At 46.9% G+C, this 22,898-nt stretch overlaps 1 protein-coding gene across 6 annotated transcripts in view; it reads right to left on the reverse strand.

Annotated features, from left to right (window-relative positions):
• LOC119456213 (serine/threonine-protein kinase minibrain) overlaps positions 1-22,898 on the reverse strand; it is a 106,432-nt gene that overhangs the window by 6,681 nt on the left and 76,853 nt on the right. For 5 of the 6 annotated variants that reach the window (XM_037717852.2, XM_037717851.2, XM_037717850.2 and 2 more), the window contains 7 exons: positions 9,548-9,756; positions 7,638-7,826; positions 6,514-6,679; positions 5,186-5,619; positions 3,090-3,230; positions 2,378-2,530; positions 463-673 (listed from right to left, as the gene is read on the reverse strand). In XM_037717852.2, the coding sequence (XP_037573780.1) occupies positions 463-673; positions 2,378-2,530; positions 3,090-3,230; positions 5,186-5,619; positions 6,514-6,679; positions 7,638-7,826; positions 9,548-9,655 (1,402 nt within the window). In that variant the 5' untranslated portion in view covers positions 9,656-9,756. Of the gene's footprint in view, positions 1-462; positions 674-2,377; positions 2,531-3,089; positions 3,231-5,185; positions 5,620-6,513; positions 6,680-7,637; positions 7,827-9,547; positions 9,757-14,003; positions 14,386-22,898 lie in introns of those variants that run through there. The other variant, XM_049669600.1, reaches the window with a different exon arrangement.

Here is a 22,898-nt window from a genome sequence, read left to right on the forward strand (position 1 = left end):
ACAAGACACAGGTTCCCGAAAGGAATAGGTAGCATTATGTAATTTCCTGGGCAATTAAAAATGTCAGTCTATGCAACTTCTCAATTGAATATAATTACCAAGAGCCTGTTTAGGTCTAACAGAGGACTGCATCGATTTCTCGCAGTACATGTTCAAATGCAGTATTAAGGTTATAAACAGGAATAAGCTGCCTCAGAAAGGCTGGCCAACGTTTTTATACGAAGACCTATCTTCGTCAAAGCGAGTTTTTGCAGTATGGAAAAACGAAAGTTGCTTGCACTCCATTTTAACTGCAGTTGTAGCCCACAATAGATTTTTAACACCAGGTCTTTTCACAGCTTTTGATTCAGAAGAGATTATAACAGGGGCCCCAAGCACATATAAGCCTTTTCATCTGCTCAATAATGTCTGCCGCGGAAGACGGAGGTAGGAGGGAGATGCACTACAGTTGATCACACTCACAGGAGCTGGCGCCCGAGGATGCTGATGAGGAGGATGTGGAGGAAGTTCCATTGTTGAGAGCCGCCTGTGGAGGTGCCATCAGCATGAGACACGACGCAGCTGTTGACGCACTCCCTTCGAGGGCGGCTGGTGATGTTGATGTGTTGGTGCCTTCGTCCGCAGTGCGCCGAAAGAATGAGTGCTGCAGTGCATGATGTGGTGTGATGCGCCCCTGAAAAAATGCAAGTGGGCAGCTTAGCACTGGTTACAATGTACTACTGCTACCATAAATTCCACCAAACCTATTCCTACATGGCTGGCATGCAAGGAGTTTCGAGCAGGTGCTATTGAGAATAACTCCAGTCTCTGACTCAATCGTAACCAGTTGGAAATAAGGACTTTCCAATTGGTTCCTATTGGCCCCAGTTGATTCCTATTGGAAAAGCCAATTGGAGTCAATTGTTTTTTTTTTCCTTTTGACTGGGGTGTTCTACTGCAAGAATTTTTCAAAATAGTTCATTAATAGCAAAGATAAAAATATTTAAAGTGCAGCAAACCCATGATTTCAAGAGGCAAGCATCACCGCCAACATAGACACTCTCTGCACTTGGCCCATCTAGCCTCCGCAAGCACAATTCCTTCGCAAGCGCGTTCTCCCATACCGAAGCCAGAGGTGTGAGTAACGAATACGTCATGGGCCCCGCCTTCCTTTTTTTTTCTCTCTCTCTCTCTTGTGCGTGCGTTTTTGCTGAGTGGTGCACTTCCGGTGAAGGTCCTGCACGTGAGCTGTTGCATTTTTCACGTTTCGTGCAGCAGACGATTTTGCACGCTCTGCTTGAGAACACCTGATTAACGGTATAAGTCAGTGCCACAACCACGAGCATTGAGGCAAGCGTGAGATGATGAAAGAGCATGATCGTGGCACTGGAGCACTGTAGAAAATTAATTTTGTTCTCTGCGTGCGCAACTGCACGACATGGGAACAAGCAGACGAAACAGAAGTACATCTCTCTTGCTACGGTACGAAGTAAAACAAAAACACACAGACATTCGGTTTGTATGTCTTATTATTTCTCTAAACTTTAAATCTGTCTATTGATGCAAGAGATTAAACAAATAACTGAAGTTGCCTTGCATAATTCTCAAAGTCACGTGTCATTATGAGTGACATCACAGCACTGCCATGTACGTAGGTGCATTTGCACGAGAGGCGTCGACTCTCCGGCTGGGAGCACGGCGCCCGCGAGGAGAAGGGCAAACGGCATTTGGTTTGAAATTTAAGCTCTTTCTGCGGCACGTAGGGATGTAATGCTTAGCAGACACAATCATTAGCGAAGCATTGTATGCACTGTGCTTGTCAGCTCAAAATGGCCAGACTTGGTGAGGGGACATTTAAGCTCATCTAAATCCAGGTACACAAATGTTGATGCATTCTGAACCCACCGGAATGTGGCAGCAGTGGCCAATAATTGAAGCCACCACCTCATTGCTCAGTGGCAAAATGCTATAGCCACTAGCTACCACAATAATGACTGGCCATGTTGCACTACACCATTAAAGCACAAGGAGACAAAACATCACACAACGAGTCTTGTGACATTGCTGTTCACAGAGTCCTGCTCGGCAGTGGTCTGACACCATGGTTTTAAAAATGTCATTGGCTGCTATATTATGATATAAAGAAGCTGCCCCCCCCCCCCTGCGTGCGCGCGCGCGCGCGCGCGCACACACACACACACACACAAGAAATCATATGCAGCCAAAGCACACAGGCCAGGGTTTGAGAGGCGCCTCTGCATTTGTTCATAACTAATGGTATCTGATACAGGGACACACCACACACAAAAATAAAAATAAATAAACAAAAAAGAAAGGGACACAGATAGAAAGGCATACGGCGCAGCATTAGGGACTTTAGTCTTTAGCATTAGCTTACTTTAGGGTCATAGTCGAGCATGCGAAGCACCAGGTCGCGGAACTTGAGGTAGTCGGCAACAGAGTGACCTGGCTCAGCCAACCGCCGGCCACCAGGACCTCCCGTCTCCACGCCAAGCACCTCATGCAGTCGCCGCGTACCAGGGGCACGGTACTATTTGGGAGGGAAAAAAAGTAGTTTCATAACAGAGCAGGAGCGGACTTCGCACAATCCAAAGTGACCGTACAGAATTCCTCATAATTAAACATGAAGCTTAGCTTCACTTGGCTCAGCTGAACGTGTGAGAATGGTACAAATAAAGCTTATGTGAAATTAACCCTTTCGCAAGAACCTTGTGTGCTTGCGATGGTCAATCAGGTAATGGAGTGAAGATGGTGGTAGTCATTAAGATGTTAGAAGAAATAGTGCAATTCACCTTAAATGGACACTAAACATTTAAATGTATGATGTCACACCAACGTTCCAGCATTGGATCTTGGACGTGAAAGTCAAAAAAGGAAGTTCTACTCTTCACTTATTCATTTAGTAAAAAACATTTTACCATAAAATTTACAAACATAGAGATTGAAAGAATACTTTGATCAGTCTAAACTGATTTAGTGTCCTTTTTAATGAAATTAAGGACTCTTCCCTTACACACTTAGCCAGCAGTTGAATGTTCCTAAAAAGACAAATGTAGGAGCTAAATGTAAAAGTGGGACCAAGAGCGCACCTTCTTGCCATCCTTGGTCTTCTTGAGCACAAAGCTGCCGTCGGGAAGCTTCTCAAAGTACTTGCGTGCCTTGTGGGCCTTGTCCAACAGCGACTTAGGGGGAAGCCCAAGCACCTCCACTATTTTGTTCATCTGGTCCACCTGCACAAATGGCAACATCAAGGGGTGCACTAAGTTGTAAGTATTAACCAAAACAAAGCCAGGCATTAAAACCCATCTATGGAACAGGCATACTTGCTTCAGAAATGCAGCGGAATACAGTTGAGCGACATTAGACGGTAGAAGAAGCTTAACAGTTTCTTCCCAAATAAACTATTCACAAATCTTGCAGGCCAGCCGGCAGACATGCTATTTATTTATTCTGCTTGTGTCATTACTTATGCTGTCTGCAAACAGTAGCAGAAGCACCGGAAGGCTATCAGGCGACACCACTGCCACCACAGAGACATGAATTGATGCAAGTGTGCGTGCACACAACCGAAGTGGGCAGAAATACAGTGCTGTCTGCGGTTAAAGGGAACACTCTAATGGGCAGTTATCACATTACTGGCACTCCAGCTGCAAGTGCTGGCTGAAGTTATGTCAATGCACTGCACAGGTATGCAGAAAGGTGCTAGCGCTACCAACCACAAGTTGTCACTGGCTGCAAAGCCAAGCCAACTGTACACTTGCAGGGGGAAACAAATTTTCATGTGTTCTACACTTATGTGTTTCCTTTAACACAGAGGGTTATTGGGTGATTTGGAATAAAACAGATCTGAATAGCTTTGCGTTATACTTACCCTGCACCCTCACAAATGACACAAAATAAATCATCCAAAATATTGCAAGGCAAATATAGAGAGAATGGTCTCTCTCATAGCCCACATTGCTGCCAATGCTAATGGAGTATCAAGGACTGTTGACACTACCAACAGAATGGCAACAGTACATTCATGCAAATTTAGTTTTTTAACGAAGAACTAACAAAAAATATTACAGCATTTCTCATTTCTTCACCATAAAAAATCCTCTATATAGCAATAAGAGGTACAATACATCTCTGAAATTGTTACATGCGCCGTGTTCCAAAAACTAAATATTTTCACATAGCACTGCCATTTCACAACCACTGCCAGGTGTGCCACCTGTGCAAGACGTAAACTCTTAATGTTCCCCAGTTCTAAAACTGAATGTCATAAAAAGAAGCTGATCATGATAAGATGTCCCACCAAGAAATTCGCAAATCTTTCCATGGATGGTAAAGGCCCTCACCTTCATTCTTTACAGGGGTGCTTTTTTTTTTTCTTTGCCTCACCTTGCAGTGTCCTTGTTTTAGTACAAGCTGGCAGCACTCCTAAACATACACATCAGTGTGTTTGACCTACCCTTGACTGCTACATCACACAATTTGTTTTTTTAACTGCACATTAGAATGCACAGTTTCTAATCTGCCAGCTAGTAGTCAATGGTTTACAGGCTTGCGGCACTGAAAAGTTGAGTTGATGTAGCACCACCGCCCGCAATAGTTACAAGATGCCAGCTTTAAGTGCTAATGGTTTACAACATAGCCAATCCCTATGACTTGACGATAAAATTATCATTACAAGGGTTTAATTTCAGATAAGTAGTGTACAGAGTCGCCATCTTTTAGTGGGGACACCCCATCAGTATTTGAGTACTCATAGCAGCCCAAATTTGACTGTTCCAGCAGACTGTATTCCAGCATTTGTATTCCAGCAGAAATTTGTACTCCACCAGAGTGTTATTTCAATAATCGATAACCAACCACATTAGGCATCATAAAAGTCAAAATTTCCCATCAGAAGATGAAATGCCAACATATGGCAAACAATGCAAACATTGGACAGCAAATAAGGGGAACAGACGACACGGGCACTGCCCTAATCTTTTGTTCAGTTCTTGCACTGTTCACCTTATTATGTCGTCATACCAACAAGGGTGTCAAAAAAACATTTTGCAAGGTGTTTTCACTAAGAGTGCACAAATCTGTAAACAACTGACTGTACACAAGCATTTCGCAATCTATGTGCAGAGTTGCGAAGACAAGATGAAAAACAGCGCTAACAAGGGTGAGAGGTCCCAAGAAAACTGACCTCGTTGGCCCCACTGAAGAGTGGCTCGCCCGTGTGCATTTCTACCAGGATGCAGCCTAGACTCCACATGTCGATAGCCATGTCGTACGGTATGCCAAGGAGGACCTCGGGTGACCGGTAGAACCGACTCTGGATGTACTGGTAGATGCGCTGCCCAAGCTGGCACGAGCTGCCAAAGTCCACTATTTTGATGGCACTCCGTTTTGGGTTGCACAACAGAATGTTCTCGGGCTTGAGGTCACAGTGGATGATGCTCAGGTCCGGACTGGACAAAAACACCAGTGCCGTGCACATTTGCTGGGCGAACTTGCGGGTCAAGTTCAGTGACACACCGCTGAAATTAGTGTTGCGCAGGAGGTCGTACAGGTTGTACGAGAGCAGCTCAAACACCAGGCAGAGATGGTTGCGCCACATGAAGTGTCCCTTTAACTTCACTGTGATTCCGAACCACAACCAGGCACCAAAGGGCAGGCAAGTAGAAGGGCGGGGGGTGGGGTGAAAAAAAAATATACACATACATTTAAGATCTCAAACAACACATGTGGCACGGTTATGTTCAATTGTATGCAAGCACTCTCACATGCTCAAGTAATGCAGCTAAATGTGCTCCCCTTTCAAGGATTCTTCTTCAAATGAACAAAAAGTTTGGAAGGCAGCATTCTCTTTTGCACTGAAACCCAAGGCTCAACACACATCATAATGACACAGCTTTCTATAAGCTTATTGAGTTTGCTCTGTGCAAACAGTAAACCAAAGGGGTGTCCTGAACGCTTTCTAAACACACGAGAATCGACATTCCAGATGGGGGCCAACAGATGGAAACACACTGTGGGATACAAGTTGGACGAACAGGTCTAAGGTGCCTGAGACAGGCTGGCCACATGAGGATATCTTTGCCTGTCATAACTGACATATACAGAATTATCTTTTTACTGAAAGTTGCAATAAGCCAGAACATAGACCTAACAGCACAAATATTTCAACTGCATAAGAGCAAAGCAAAATTGTATAACTCGGGAGTAAATGGCCAATGGAATGAATGTTGAGCATGAAATATGTGGAAGTACCTTGGGCACTCACATAGGTTATGGGCAATCTCCTCTAACCAGACTGAAGAAACTATACTTTCCACTTACAACGGACTTTTGCACTACGTATGCATTTTCTACAAAAAAATAAATAAATAAATAAATAAAAATAAATAAAGACAGCTGATTACTTGAGTTGTCTGACATATCCACAGAGTCGGTACTAAGGTACCAACATGGCTTGGTTTCATTACAAGTACTACTACAAGACAAAAACCAACGTGCAAGAAAGGCACCCACCTATTTTGTCCTTGCCCAGATGACAGCAGGTGCCATTGCTCTCATGGTTATTCATCATCTCTAACAGTTTCACCTCTATTTGAGCTTGGTTTAGGAACGGCTTCTTGTTCTTGATGATTTTGATGGCCACAAAACACTGCTCCTCTCGGTCATACGCCTTCACCACCTGTAAAGTGATCATTATCTCAAACAGTGTTTTGACACAGGATCAAGGAATGCACTTAAGCTAGAGACAGCAGCCCTTTCCACCAAACCTTTCAAACTTTGGCACCCCATGCATTGTGTTCTTGCTGATACAATTTCGCATGCCAGCTTTATGTATGTTCGACATAAAATATATATATAAAGGCAGTGCTTGGATGGCATATATATGCACATTATGGCATTTCAGCCAAACTTAGATAAAATAAAAACAGTAACTTCAAGTATCTATCTGCCAAAAAGTGTTCCTAAGTTTCTTAGGGATGCAATCAAAAATTCTGTCAAATCTAAAATGCTGTCAGCCTTGCCATGGGCCAACTTATGCCACTTGGCTAAATATATGATCATATTCTATGATTCACTAGATAAATGAAAGGGTCGAGCCAGAAGTAACTACATTGATTTGGCTGATTTATTAATACCAGATTTTTACAGAGCTTTACACAAAAAGACTTGAGCGAGTAGCCAAAGCTAGTGGACGCTCAATTCTTCCACAAAAACGTCCACACTTTTGCGCTCCTATTTTCAAGCAGACAAAAGTAAAGGCAAAAAAAATCGGTGCACAAAATAAATCTGAAAGCCTTTTGTATTTAAAGAAAGAAGGTATTGCGTGAGCACTACAACACCAAAAAAACTGCTGATATGCACGCATGATCACAAAGATGAATGTTAACATGTGGGTCTCGTTTGCAGTGTATTAGTGCACTGCTTTATGCACGACTGTACGTATTTTATCAATTTAAAATCCTGCCCTCATTATGTGTGCTTTCTTTTGAGAGTGTTGTTCAATTACATACCACTTAAACCAGTCGACTTTCAGCATGAATATCACACGCTAGCATCCACAATGTTCACTGTATATGCTTCATTGCAAAGCTTAAGGACAGAAAAAAAAAATGCCATAGGTGTAGCTGGGTACTCGCCTGACCAAAGGAGCCCTTGCCAATGAGGGAATCGATCTCGTAGCGGTCCAAGAATCGCTCCCCATTGCGGATGATGTAGTCATGGTTATCATCATCGAAGCCCTCATTATACAGCTTGCGCTCTTTCTTGTGGCTCTGGTCATCTCCCTGGGTTTGCTGCGCACGCCGCTTCTTCTTGGCATAGTAGACCTGTGTTCATACAAGAACAAAAAACCAAAGAAGAATGCTTTAGAAGAGGAGGCAAACTTGACAGTCTCCAGAAAGATGGCCAGTTCTGCATGAAGTATGAAATAGCCACTCTCACTTTAAATGAGAGAGAGAGAGTGCTCTTTGCTGCTGCATGGCTAGATTACACAACACACTCGCAAGACTTGAGCCTCAGCTAGTTGCAACAAGCTAGCAACAAATGTCCTTCTGTCAGGTGGGCTTTTTCTTGCATGTAGGCTTATACTGCTTTTTTATTGCTACAATAAGAGGAGTTGGTAAAAAAAAAAAAAAAGTTAACCTTCCGTTATTCCTACTAGTACAAAATGTTCTGAAGGTATAAAACACAAGGAACATTATTATGTCCCTTCCTTCAGCAAGACGCATACTGCAATCACTCATAATGAGTGGACACAGAAACTAACAGTATGCTATAAGTCGTTGTACAAGGTGGTTTTGATCTCCGAAGCTGCGGGATATACACTACAATGAACAGCATGCAGAATGCGCAGAAATCATACACAATGCATTTTAAAAAGTAAGTTATCACGGTGCCTACATTAAGCAAAAATGTGCATGCTGCAGCTTAGAGAGCAATTGGAAATGCACTGTCAGGTGTACTCCATTTTTTACGACCATGCATTTGATGCACGGTGTGCCACAACAACAAACATGCAACACAGCTACCTGTGTTTATGACACAAACTGGACACAAATGGTAAGAAAAGTGAAAATCAAAACGTCTAGACTAGAGCATTTTGTATGACAACTGTGCCCCAACATTATCTGTGATCTTCAATCATTCCAGGTGGAAACAAAAATTGGGGGTGTGCAAAGACTAATTTTGAGACCGATTCGAACAGTGCCAGATGCACCAGAGTGCTACAGTAGAAGCACCAGACTGCTAAAGTTTACACTACTAAAACGTACAGATTACTAATGTCCAGATCACTACTATAGTGCCAGACAGCTTAAGTTTGGCTTCCTGAGTGACACAGCTTGCTCCACTATGCAAGTTGTCCCATTTTATGCCTATCTATGCCTGTGGGGATGAAATTTATCATACATTTAGAATAACAGAGAGTTTTAATATTGTGGAAAATGTTTGCGTTAGCGTTAGCATGTTACGCACGCTAAATCTTTGTGGAACGCTGTTTGATAGAGTTTTATTATAGCATAAGAAAACGATGCGCCGCTAAGCGCAAAACTTCGCCGTGCCATCTAGCTGTGAGTAGTCAAAGCAGCAAACTGAGCAGCTAGACAACCAAACTAGCAGTGTGGATCCACGCCAAGCCTTGAAATGAGCCTGCATGGTCAAGCCAAAGGGCCGAGGGTGCCGCCATATTTGCAACGCTAAAAACTTAAAGCGTTTAGCGTCTCCGCTACATTAGAAAAATAGCGGGCGCACGCTACACACAAAACTGAAATAGCGTTCTGAGCATGCGCAGTCTGACCCCGCTATTTCTTTGCGTTTAGCGTGGCACCATTTCCGCAATACTAATCTAATTTTATGCCTGATTGCGCACAGTTGATGTTTCGAAATATTCTAGAACTATGTGAAAAATATTCATATTTACAAATAATGACAGTTTTCTTCGAAGACTGAATCAAATAAGACATTATTCGATTTGTTATTTGAAAGTTTCAAGTATTGACACACCCCTAAAAAGAATGGTCAAAGGAGACCAAAAGGCTGGGGAACCCACCTCGTTGATGTGCTTGTAAGTTTTGATGAGGTCGACGCTCAGCTTCCGCAAGGGTGCCTGGCTGGGGTCCCTGAACTTGAAGGGCAAGTGCTGTGGGTCCGTGGCCATGGCTGCCAGCAGGTCCTGTGTCACGAGCCGGCCATACGTGGCATTGCCCCCTTTTGCACTGGCACCAGTCACCACGGCCCCTTGCTGCTGCTGCTGCTCGCCTGCAAAAACACCACAAGGAAGTTCCTTTATAGTAGCCGACAGCCACTGTAAGCAAGACATCATGGCACACGTCCCAGTGAGAACGAGACAGCCTGTGCTTATTAGCAGGTTGAACATAACTCTACAACATGTTGTTGATGCCCCTCTACATTGTGACCCAAAATAGACCATGGCGTGAACTCAGCAACAGTGAAAACTGAACAAGATGGCAATATGAAAAAACATTAAAGAAATTTGTTCTTAGTTCTTACAAGCATTAGTTCTTACAAGCAAACTTTAATGTCTGGATCTCCTTTCTAAGTAATTCGTGGGTCGCATTTTTGTGACCACCAATTAGGACGTTCAAACCAGACAAAACTGATGTTATATGCCAGTCAATCCGATTTTTTTAAATTTCTATTGGAGACATTGTTGAAACTTGGTCAATTAAAAACGAAAGAATAAGAATTGAAGCACAAAGTTTGTCTTTTTCCTGCACTACACCAGTATGCCTGGCAGCTTTGTGACTGCACCAGAAGTGGTTATCACAAATCTGTAAACCCATAAATTAGTGGCACATTTAAGAACAGCTTTTAGGTCAAACAATAAAGCCAATATAAATAGAACATTTCATTTCCTTTATCAGAAATAAGTTGCTGATATAATCAATCTGACATACATATACATGTTAACAAATTTGTCAATAGGCCATGATGCCATATCTCAGCAGTTATTGGTGACCGAGTACTAACTGCCTGCTTCCTGTTAACAGTGGACCATACGGTACAAATTGCTGCAGTTAACAGAATTGCGATGCTTATTATTCCTGAGTTATGAGTTGTAAACATAATGCTTCACTTTTTTTCCAGAAATTTCCAAAATTTCAGTAATTATTTTGTATAATAAAATTTGATGGCCTGAATAAAGGATCTGCTTGCAACCGTCAGTAAATTTAAACTTTTACTTTGAAGTGCAACTATCCTAATTAAATTCAGTGCAGTGGATACCAAGATAAACTACTGCTCTGTTCCACATACTATCAGCATAAATCCAAACATGAAGCAATTCCAAAACTACTCTGATGCATTGTTCCTCTTGCAGGTTCACCTGCATTTGCAACAGTGGCTTGATTCGGACTCCAAAACATACATCTGGGACTACTCCATGCTTTGAAACTGGCTAGAGAGCAATTACAGGTTGCATTTACATGTAATTATGCATATCATGCGTTCTGCACAATTATTTTTCGTTCGTGTTTCAATTAATGCTGATGCCCTTTGGAGCACCTAGATAACGCTTCCTCTTATGCTCACTGATCTGCAGTAGCAGGCCCCTTTGACAACAATCCACCAATGGTACCAGTCAGTACCAGTCAAGTTCTGTAACTCAGCTATCATTCTGGTCTTATCAATGAAAATTTGTTTTAACAATGTACGCACATCGGAAACCAGTAGTATACTTGACAGGACATGCATTCTGAAGGAATGTGCAGATGACCGTGCAACTAGAGTTACTTTGAACACTTGCCATTATGAAACACGTTATATTAGCATTCTTTAACACTTGTATTAAGAGATTAGTCTTTCAATATGCCAGAATGTAGGTGGAACATATTTCTTCAATTATTAGTTTAAATTTTGTGATTATTTTCCGGATGAAAATAGCAGACCAGTTGGAATGGTTTACTGTGAAACTTGTTTCGTAATGCGGAATTTCGATGGCTTATATTCAAGTTCCTATCCCGCAAAGCCCATTTTTTTGTTGTTGGTAATTTCTGACCTCAACTGGTTATGATTTTGAGACTTGGACAGTCAGACCAGTAGAACATTTTCACCCGCGTTTCTACGAGTGAGCACGTGCTCATTCTTTGCTCTCTCCTTTCAAAGAGCATAAGCATCGCCACTCGAACACAGCTTGTGTATTTACTGAACACTGTGCGCGCCCTTGCGTGCTTTCATCCTCACCAACCAACGCTAGCCCAGATTACCACCTTAATTAAGCGTCACTAGGACACGCCCTCGGCAAACCATTAGCGACAGCTTAAACACGCTCCTAATTACGCTTTGCGGGCGAAAACGGTCGACTTTAGCGGCCATTCTCTGCGGTTGTTTCTGACAAGCAAGCAGCGCGCCTCAACGGAACTGCGACATCGTGAGGAAAAGGCCGAGATGCGGAGGCTGATTACAGAGCGGCGCCTAATTTTAAAGCGCGCCAACCAGACGACGGCCCGACAGGAGAACAACGGGAGGGAGGGAAGGGGTTAAGAAAGAAGGGGTAGTAGGGAGAGGACGGTTGGGGAACGAGAAAAGGGAGAGGAGGAAGGCGTAGGGGCTCTGCCGTCGGCGTTGCCAGGGCGGCGTTTCGTCGCAGGCCCATCAAAGTTCACCGCTCGCCAGCTGGCATCGCTGTTGTACACCGCGGCGGCGCCTTACAGTAGTTCATGGTGGGAAGACGGAACGCTTCCGCGTAGCGCACCGCATTTTTTTTTCTTCCCCCCCCCCCCCCCTCCTCTTCCTCCCCGCAGACGCCGGCGGGACGGTGCACGCGCCAACCCTTGCGGCGCCGCATGACGTCGAATCCAGCAGCAGGCTCAGCAAACGGCAAACAGCTGTTACCAACCGCGCCCAGACGCAACGAGAGTGGCCGTCCAGCTCCTGCTCTGGGCCTGCGCGCCTGTTTACCGCTGCGAGTCTAGGATAAACCGCGTCCAGCACGTACAACACCCAATTCCCACGCAGGACTGCTGTGTAGCTTAGTAATCTTGCGGTGTTGCTTTTGCGTAACGAAGGGGCGTCGGCTTTGGTGGCGTTTACGAGCCGGAACGGGCCAAATGAGATTAGGGCGGCGCGATCAGCCGCCATATCGTTCCTACTAAGTTCCCGTCTTCACACTCCCCCTGAAGAAGGAACCGAGTTGGTAGCGAATCGTCGGAAAAAAATTTTTTTTTGTCGCCACTTGAAATTAGCCATAATTAATTAACCCAACCAGACAGTGCTGTTATGGGTAGATTATGGGGCAATGCAGTGAAGCTACCTTTCCTCTAAGAATAAAATGGTTAGACCTTGAGTAGGACATTTTTTGGATCCGTCTACTAAGCAATATATGAAATGCGCAGTTTGCCGAAAGCGAGTCTTTAACCACGAGAACCTGATAGGGTGTACTACTTCTGGCGCACTTTCACAAGGCCTTTTTTATTAAAGGCGGCAGGCAATATGGTGCCCCTTACAGCTGTCCCTAGCCATACAGCGAATTTGGCAAGAAAGTCCGCGTTTATCTTCGTTCTTTCAATCGCCGCGACGGGCCACGGTAATCAATACGCCTCGCACCGATCCTCGACTCAGGCATTCAATCGCTACAGCCAGGGTTCAACAGGGCGGCACGGCAGGCAGTTTGCATACGCAACTGGAAAGGGCGAAGCAGTGAATTAACAGTGCAGCTGCCGTAGAGAAACCACGTAAGCACGTCGCACAGAGAAATCGTGGCAAGATCGCAAAGTCCAGGAAGAACCGCTTGTTCAAATGACGCGAGAGCAAGGTGAAGAACGTCGAAATTGGCGACTCCCGCACAGGCATCGGTCGCCAACTGTTTGAAGACAAGGACAGCGCCGAATCCCGCGGTCGCTAAGCTCGCCATGTCTCGTCACCTCACCATATATCCTCCCGAGACCCCATAGCTTGTACATTATATCGCATATTTCCTTCAATCCTTTTCAATTATGACTCCGAAACGATTACGTGAATTATTCACGCGGATACAAAGACAGATGCATACAGAACTGTGCATGCATGTGAAAGTTGTTTTTAGTCGGATTCATTGCCGACACACTTCCAGAAAATTGACACTATAACTCCATCTACATGTGTGGTGTAGTCACAGACGACGAAGTGCAACTGCGAAGTGAGCTTCGAATACCGCGAAATGAGTCGGAAAATTCAGGATACAGCATCAACGTGGCAACCAACCAAAGATGTCACATCAACTATATATAGTATACGTGCGTTTTGACCAAAAAAGAAAAGCGGTTTTTACCATATGAGGAGACAGCATATACTTCGCCCGTGCACATGGGGGTGATGCTTTCAGCACCTAGCCGCGGCATTTAAACAAACAAACAACGAATTTTTCACGATCGTTGTAACATGGCAGTCGGTAACAGCAACTGACTTTGAAAAGCGATCACGTCCCTACGGCGTATTCGGGTCTCTCGAGAATATTTGTCTCGACGGCGACAGCGGGCTATATAGAAACGGGCCTCGGGGGGTCGCACCAAGAATCAGGCGACCAGTGGACGCGACGATGTCCCGGACGCCCTCGGCGACCCCGTCGGCCAGCGTGGACAGGCAGAGCGTCCCGCTGTCCTGGCGCCGCATGGCCCCCAGGCGTGGGCCCCGGCGGCGTCGGCTGCGCGGGCCGAGTTGGACGGGCGCCGACAACGGTAGCCCACCGACCGCGGACCAGCAGTGCGCGCTGCTGCTGATGGCACTGGCTCGCACAACAACAGCGCTCGTCGTCGTGGTGGGCTCAGGTCCGTCCGCAACGTGCTCATCGCGGCGGCGCGGCTGCGGTCTCTCGCGCCTCTCCCGTTTTCGCCCTGCGCAATCGGAGGCCGAGGCGGTCGCGCGCGCGCTCCACACGACGACGGCGTTGCCCTTTCCTCAAAGGACTCGACCCGGCAGTATTGGTGTTACCTTTTCTTTCTTTTTGTTTAATGTTTATAGAAACAACGACTCTTACCCACTGCAGGGGAACTGAACAAGAAGCGGCAAGTTTTACAAGCGTTTTCTGCTACAGCGAAGCTGTCATGGAAACTCGATCGTCATCCAGCCTCGCTGTATTGATGTATCAGCTGTCAGATTGGCATACATCGGCGAATGATAATTTTTCCCCTTGCGAATATTATTATAAACAAATAAGAACTTACAATATCGGAGTTATGGGCGAGAGGTTTAAAAAGAAATGCAGAAACGACAGTAGGCTAACTCGAGCACGGCCGGCAACCGCCAGACTCACTTTAATTCCATCGAGAAGTCGCGCCGCACTCCCGCAGGTTCCGGGTCGGCGGCTAAAACCCAGATTTTTCAACGGCGAAAGGCGGTTCTACGTGCCTTCCACTCATTTAGCATATGTCATCATCATCAGCCTATTTTTATGTCCACTGCAGGTCGAAGGCCTCTGCATGCAATCTCCAGTTACCCCTGTCTTGCGCTGATTCCAATTTCTACCTGCAAATTTCCAAACTTGATCACCCCACCTAGTTTCCTGCCGTCCTCGACTGCGCTTGCCTTCTCTTGGCACCCATTCTGTAACTCTAGTGGTCCATCGGTTATCTACCCTACGCATTACACGGCCTGCCCAGCTCCATTTTTTCTCTTAATGTCAGCTAGAATATCAGTTATCCCCATAGTTACCACATGTACATACTTCTAAATTCGTATACATCTAGTCCGCCCCGACGCCAGGCCAATCCTTTCGAGGGCGTGCCACTCACTGCCTTTAGGTCGTCATCGTCATATCAACGCTGCGTGGCCCTGAAGGTTGCGCTACTGTCACGAGCACAGGTCAAGGTGGCAGAGGATGAAGAAGCGCGCACTATAGCTGATCCAAGAAGAAACAACCCACACGTGTCACGAGCGTGGAACAGAGGAACGTTCAACACGTGGACAGGGTGACGTGTGCTAGAGGAGAGTTGGCGCGACGCCATTGTAGGCATGTGCCATGCACCAGAAAACCATATGCTGTGCACACTTTCGGGTCAACAACAGCGACAACGCGGATGTGGCGTGCCTCCACCACTCTTCAGGGCTTCGGCACAGCGCCAACGGGCGTCAGCGACAACATCGAACGCTCGCGTTCGGCTCGAGCTCCTACCTGGTCCAGCGGCATGGTCTATAGCTCAAACCCGGACCACTACACCGAGCTCCGACATGTCACGTAACCGCACCGACTCAGCTAGAGGTCAGGACTCTCTTATATAACCTGCAGAACGGTTGTATATAGTATCTACGCCCTAGTATACTTGCTCACGAGTCCCTATCGTGATGTCTGAGTCACGCGGAATTGTTTTAGGTATAGTGTCACTTTCACAAAAGCGCGACGTAAAAGCTGCATGTATGCAGCAAGTTGGAAGAGACGTCGATTTCCGTTCATAATGAATCCGCGCCTTTTCGCGCTATTTAAATTAAGCATTGGAGGTAAAAAGCTGTCGGCTTCTCTCGGTATAGTTGCCTACCGCACGTCGAGAATCGCGACAATGACCTCCGGCGACGCGTGACCTTGCGTCACACCGATTTGAACGCGTATTACCTACGCACACATTCGGGAAAGCGCGTCAGCGCCTCGAGCCCCATCCCCCCTCCCCTTGGGCGAGCCAGGACGCGAGGGGGGAGGGGGGGGGGGCGGCAAGTGCCTCACGTCGAGCTGAACCCGGGCGCGTTCGACGCCCCCGCACTGCGCCACGCTCGCAGCTGCGGCAGACAGCGACGACTCGGCGGCGACGACGACGACCCGACGAGAGGAGGGGAGGGGGACGTGCCTCGCGGCAGGACATCGATCGCCGGCCCGTCTGGGAACCCCACGCGCGCCCCGGGCTCACCTCTTCCCCCAGAACTCCCCCCGTCACCGCGTCCTCGTAATCTGTCGGGTTCACGCGGACCCCGCAGGTGATTGATCGATCGATTGGTTGGTTCGTTGGTTTTAACGTCGCAGAAATACACTTACCATATGACGTCACAATGGAGGAGTCCAGATTCTGACCCCCGCGGGAGCATGCAAAGATTGGTAGCGGAGATTGTTCTGTTCATAAGTTTCGCCGCATCCCAGCTTGACGCAATAGGTTGTAACACGGCCGCTGGATTTTTTTTTTTTTTTTTTTAAACCCAGTAGTGGTTGTACAATGCAAGTGAAGTGGGCTCGAACTGGGGTGACTCAAACCGGGCGCAGAAATATGCCTACGATACGCCTAGGGGAGGGGGGAGGGGGGATACGTTAATTATACTCTGTTTCAGTAGTTCCGTGCAGCAGAGCCAAGGCTACGTAACCATCGAGCGCAGATTCCTGCGAAGCGAGATGTAGTGCCAGTCTTCGGAACCCGTTGCTTGTCTTAATGGCCTTAACAAGTGGTCTAGTCGGAACATGTTTACTTGAAGGCTTCTCTGCATGTTAGAGCTGCAATTTTTTTAGGTGAATTTGCTTCGTTTTAGAGCGAAAGCTCTACTACCGTCGTCTCGCAAGGTCATTCACCGCGTCGCAATGAGCTTGAGCCGCCGGAGCTTGAGCCGCCAAGCGCGAGCCACCGGAGCGCAAGTGTGGCAGGTATGCGCACTGCGATTCTGCACACCCAGCGAGAACACTGCGTCCGCAACTTATAAAATATTAATAGTCGCCAAATACGACTAACATAGCGTTGCATCACTTCGAGAGAGAGTGGTAAGAAGAACAGTCTTCGGAGATGCTCCCGCCGCTTCCGCGCTGCAGCGCTCGCCGCTAGCAGACGACAGAGCGCGGAAGGACACATTTAAGATGTGTTCGCGCTCCTGATTGGTCAAAGAGGCATGTACCTTCCACAGTGCTGCGCAGAACTACTGGAACAGACTATAGGCACGTTGTCGATTTACAGGCTACATTCTCACCTGGCTATATACGGCCGTTTCCTGCAGTTTGTTCCCACAATCCGGCCATGTTTCATACCATAGCCCCACGAAACGCTGCCTTTTCTCACGCCCCTCGCTTGCCTCAAGTATCGCTCACATTATGTACGCCTTCCACGGCCTGCTCTACGAGTAAACGATATCAGCAGGACACGAAGGGTGTCCGGAAATGCGATCGCCAAGACGTAACAACGGCTAAGAGAAATCAGAGCGTCCTTGGAATAGGTATATGCATCTGTAAGACGTCGTTGCGCTCAACTTGAGGGACGAAAAAACAGGGAGGTAGGAAAATGGCTATGCGGTGTCTTTTTTTTTTTTTTTTTTTTTTTCCGCCGGCGCATACAAACAGGCGGGACACGTTCGCTAGCAAATGAACACGAAGTGATAACCTAATCGGTCGTGTATTGCCTCGACTTCACCTCCGCAAAATATCGAAGCGTGCTCCGCCACTCGTTCCCGACTGCAAATGCGACGGCTGAGCGAAAAAAACACCCTGATGAGGCCTCTCGATGACCTCGCCGTTTTCGCAAAGGGACATCACTGGCGCCGGGCGACAAAAGTAATCACCGACACGAACTCGTATAACTCGTCAAAGGGCATACGAACAACGCGACGCCAACCAGACGTGAGTCAAGCACGTGCGCGTCACCGAATTCCGTATACGCGGCCAATGCATCGCGAACGTGCCTCCGGCGTCGTTTCTTCTAGACATTTCCGTGCGACACCGTGACGTGCCGCGGCTACGGACATTGACGAGAGCCACGCAAGAAGGACACCGCGATCGGCCTCGGTGCACGTTATATATCGGTCTCATAAAGAAACACAAAAGAGAGCGACATAGAAAAAAAAAAAATGAAGGAAATGAAGAAGGGGAAAGCAAGAAAGAGAGAAAAAAGAAATACAGTCAGCCAGCAGAAGTACCTACCTATTGAGGGCAATTTCTGCGACGACAGTGTAAACGGCCTTCCCTTTCAATGAAACAACGCTGCGCTTTCCGAGAAAGCGCAGATGAGGGAAGCGAAAAAAAAAAAAAAATAAGGATAAGCGGAACCACGGGAGGACGATTCATATGTTACCTTGTCTTAGCTGCAACAAAATGCATACAAGTCTTCTGGGTCGTATCGTGCCCGGCGCAGCAATCTGTTTTCAAATCAAATCAATCTTTATTTTCCAGTATATAAAAGAAACAGAACTGGACGGGGAGTTAGTGACGAGTGGCGCGGAGCACGCTTCGATATTTTGCGTAGGCGAAGTCGAGGCAATACACGACCGATTAGGTCCTCTCCTATTTTAGTAGCCTAATATGGTATACGCGCGGGTTTGTTACAGGGTAATTAAATCCCCCCCCCCCCCAACACTTCAGCAATATAACTTACTTTGTTCTTAAGCGCAGGCAAACAAAGCTTTCTGCCCGAGCAGCTCTCCGTTCGCAGATCAGGGGCCGAATTTACAAAGCTTATCGTTCTGAATTGTTATTTGCCATTATCTGCAGCCGCCTTCGCCATGTATACATACGTCCAGGATCACGATCGGCAGGCCAAATCAGCAGTTACGAACAGTTCTACGAACCGTTTTCTGTGAATATGGTCCCTTAATCCGTGTAACCCGAGACGTTGCCAGCCCGCAAGCTGCGGCGCCTCGGTGAAACCCAGTGTGCTTATTTGTATGTGTATGTTGAGGCGGAAAAAAAAAAAAAAAAGAGCGAAGCGCGTGCAACAGGGGGTCACTCATTATTTTTAACACCGCAGCAACGAGAGAGGTGGCAGGAACTCGGAACACGAAAGAAACGCAAGGCGAACAATCAATTATAAGTTTGCCGTGGGGAGGGTCGGCACGAGAGGCCTAATTTTAACCACTCGGACGGTAAGCGGCGGGAACAGACGCGGCGCGGCGGTGGTTAACCACATAACAAGCGTATTTAGTACGGCACACCACAGTGGCGCGAAGACAAATTGCGGGGTTGAGCATCCCTAAACTGCAGCACACCGCACGAGGGACGGTGTATTGGTAGGGCTCCGGATTAAATTTGACTACGCGTGTGGTTCTTTACGGGGCACCCAAAGCACCGGTACACGAGCATCGTATACCCGTATACACGATCCAGCACCGTGGAGCCACCGTGACGTCGGGGACGCCTGCTCGTTTCTCAGCCGCGGAGGAGGCCCGGGTTCGATTCCCACCCAGACCGAAATGTACGCTTTTTGTTTGTTTGTTTTTGAGAGCCGTCAATTTACTTTGTTTACAGAAACCTCCCTGAGAAATGTGACGTCAATCCTAGCATTTTTTTACTTTGGTACTGTTCGTGGCGTCGACCATTTTTGGCACCATCTTTCGGTCACGCCGACGGATTTTCGCGTCATGGGGCATAATGTTTTCATTTAGAAGAGCTACGGATTGGGCTAGTTGGTGTGTGTCGAATATTTCTTGCGCTAAGTACTGCATGTAGGACGCAACCAGGGACGAATTAAACGAGCAAGTAGCCACATCCAGCTATCCGGCCATGCATCGTTAGAACGTGCACAGCTTACTTTGACAAGACGGCAGTCCTCGCTAAAGAAAAAGATGACCAGGGAAATCCGAGAGGCTTTAGAAAACAACTGCGTGAGCACGCGTTCAGTCATGCTTACTAACGCTGAAATTACTTACGCAAGGAACGCACATGCACACCGAACGCGCACATGATAATAACCATATGCGTGAGAATGCGATCTGAGAGGATCCCCTATAACCATACTTCACGCAGTCGCAATGCGTCGTTGTATGCTTTTAAGAACTGTGGTTTGATATGACAATAAACCAGTTGGTATACTTTGCGCTCCCCCGTGTCCGCTTCGTATCCTGTTTTCGTTTCGCCCCTGTTGCGTCCTACAGTACTTAGCGCAATAAAAATGAATATAATGCTGTCGCATTAAAATCACCTACGTACGCCTACTTTATTTCCAGGTTTAATTTTAGCCGTAGGAAAGGCAGTGATGTTGCGCGGTGAAGCACGTATATAAATTATGCAAACATGAGGTTCCTTCGCACTTGAAGTTCGCATGCGATGGTAATATGGCCGCGGCAAAATTTAAGCTCGTTTCCCAGTATTCAACAATATAACAGTGTTTCTCAAAAGTTAGTTTATTGTTAGGCACATTATGTCGCTATACTAAGCATGCAATGCCCCGTACAACAGTTAGCGCTCGTCGTATACTTTTACGGATCCTTGTCGCTACATATCTTCTGCTTATTTCTTGCTGCCATGATTTATACGTCACCAGCCGACTATGCATTCTGTGCAACGTACTTACGTAAAAGCAGCGTATACTGGGTAATAAATCACCGGAAAGCACCGCGTCACCCTCAACTCAACAAGTTTTCTTTTAAGCTCATACGTCAATAAAATATTAGAGAAGACAGAACTCGGATTTATACAGATACAAATCGATAAAATTGTGGATTTAACTTTCGAAGAATAAAGACCAAACAACATCACCTGCATAAAAGCATTTTAGTTATATAGTTAATGGGAGATGTCACATTAGGAAACGCAGAAAATGGCGCCGAGATAAGGGTGCGTCCTTCCCAAGATTATACATTTCCGCTGCTGGCAAAATTGGACTGTACAGGTACACGTACATATATTCACCAAGAATGAATGACAAAGAAGGAATGACGTCGATGGGATTACTATGGTATATAACGACGACAGCGTGACGACCACGGTATGACGAGAATCGAATGACGACGCTGTAATGACAACAATAGAAAGACCACAGCGGCATCGTGACGTACGACAACGAATGCACGAATGACGGCGAAGGCAAGACACCGGCGGCATAACCACGATTGGACGACTATACAGCACGATTACACTTAGTATGTTATAGCCAAGTTATTCTTGTCATGCGTCGTGAAGAAGTATGAAAGTATAGAAAGTAATGAAGATACTCCGAATTCTCTTGCTGAGTTGCAGACAAACGATTGCTGTCGTAAAGTGTGAACCAACGTGAAAAGGAATGCCCCGTTCGCGTTTGACATCTTCACTTGCCCCCCCTGTCGTTGGAATTAACAACAAAGATCCCACAATGGGCATCATTCACCATAGAAACGCTAGCTTATTATACGAAAGCAAGTGTTCTTCGAACTCATACGTATATGCAGCAGCGGTTGCACGAGTCTCGTTCCTGGGACCACTGTAAACACTGGCTTGATGCCGGCAGCCGCTATACGACGCGACGAGGGATGTGATGCTGTTGTGTTCGACGGAGGATGAACGAATCGAGGTTGGGATGGAGCGTTACTGCATGAAGACTCGCGGGCAGCACGTGGACCCCGCGTTTGACACCAGTGATCTATACGCCACCGGGATCCTTCTAGAGATCCTGCACGAACCGCGCGCTGCGGCAGCGGCTGACCGATCGCTGACAAGACGGGTTTCCTCGTGTTTCGATCGGGAGCGTTAATTCGCTTGTTTGACCTATCCGTGACTCCCTATATAGGATCTCAGGGGGCTCGGGTGAGCAAATTAGAACGTTCAGGTTGCAAACTTCGCAAACCTCGTGGCCGCCTTATCGTGCACGCCTCCGACCGGAACAGTCAGTGTGGCATAAAGCAATTACTCTCGTTTTATGCAACCGTCAGACTATCCAATGTGCGCAACGTGCCAGAGGACATACATTATGAGCGTTAATTGCGACTACCAGCGGCTACTCCTCTTTAAGCATTCGGCAGGACCCGTGTCGAGCGGTAGCTATCAACAGTGGTAGAACAAGGAATGTCCTTAAGAAGCCAACGTTTCGACAAGGAGATTTGTCTTCGTCAGACAACGTTCCGTCTCAGCCTGTGGAGAAGTGGACGCTTGCGCAATATTTCGCTCTGGATATAAAGTTGCGCGCACTAAGGCAAGCTCCCCCATTTTCCTTTCAAAGTATTTCTTCTGAAGAAGGACGACCGTATATTCACCGAGCCCGAACTCAAGTCAGTGAGAAACACCGTTAGTAGTAATTGTAAGGCTTCGGAGCGTGTCGCGGTACCGCGTGGAAACAAGGCGTCAGCTGCCGGAACAGTAAGCCCCAATTCCCACCGAAGCGCTCAAGGACGAATACTCGTTTGCGTTTACGTTGCGTTCGTACATCAATGCACAAAGCGCATGGGGATCAAGCATGCAGGCAGCAAACGACGAAATGACCGTTGGTCGCGATTTTAGCGTAAACCCCACGCGAAATCTACCAGCAAATACCAGCGACGTGACGACGGTAGTGCAATCCTTCGTCGGCTGGATTACGCGTATGGGGGGAAGCTGACGGTACAACGGATTCAACAGAATGATACCGGCTGGTTCCTTCTGTTGAATCCTTTACCCTCAACGTCGATACCCTCATCGTCGTGCTACTACACGCAGCTGCGTGATAAAGAACTGGACACCGCGCGCCCCTAGTCGGGGAAACGGGAGGAGGCGCACGAGGAATATGTTTTGCACAGGAAATAAGCGACCTTGACACCCAGCGCGAGTCGCGCACGCGCCGACGCCGTTC

The sequence above is a fragment of the Dermacentor silvarum genome, chromosome 6 (assembly GCF_013339745.2).
Source record: "Dermacentor silvarum isolate Dsil-2018 chromosome 6, BIME_Dsil_1.4, whole genome shotgun sequence".
In the NCBI taxonomy this organism is placed as follows: domain Eukaryota; kingdom Metazoa; phylum Arthropoda; class Arachnida; order Ixodida; family Ixodidae; genus Dermacentor; species Dermacentor silvarum.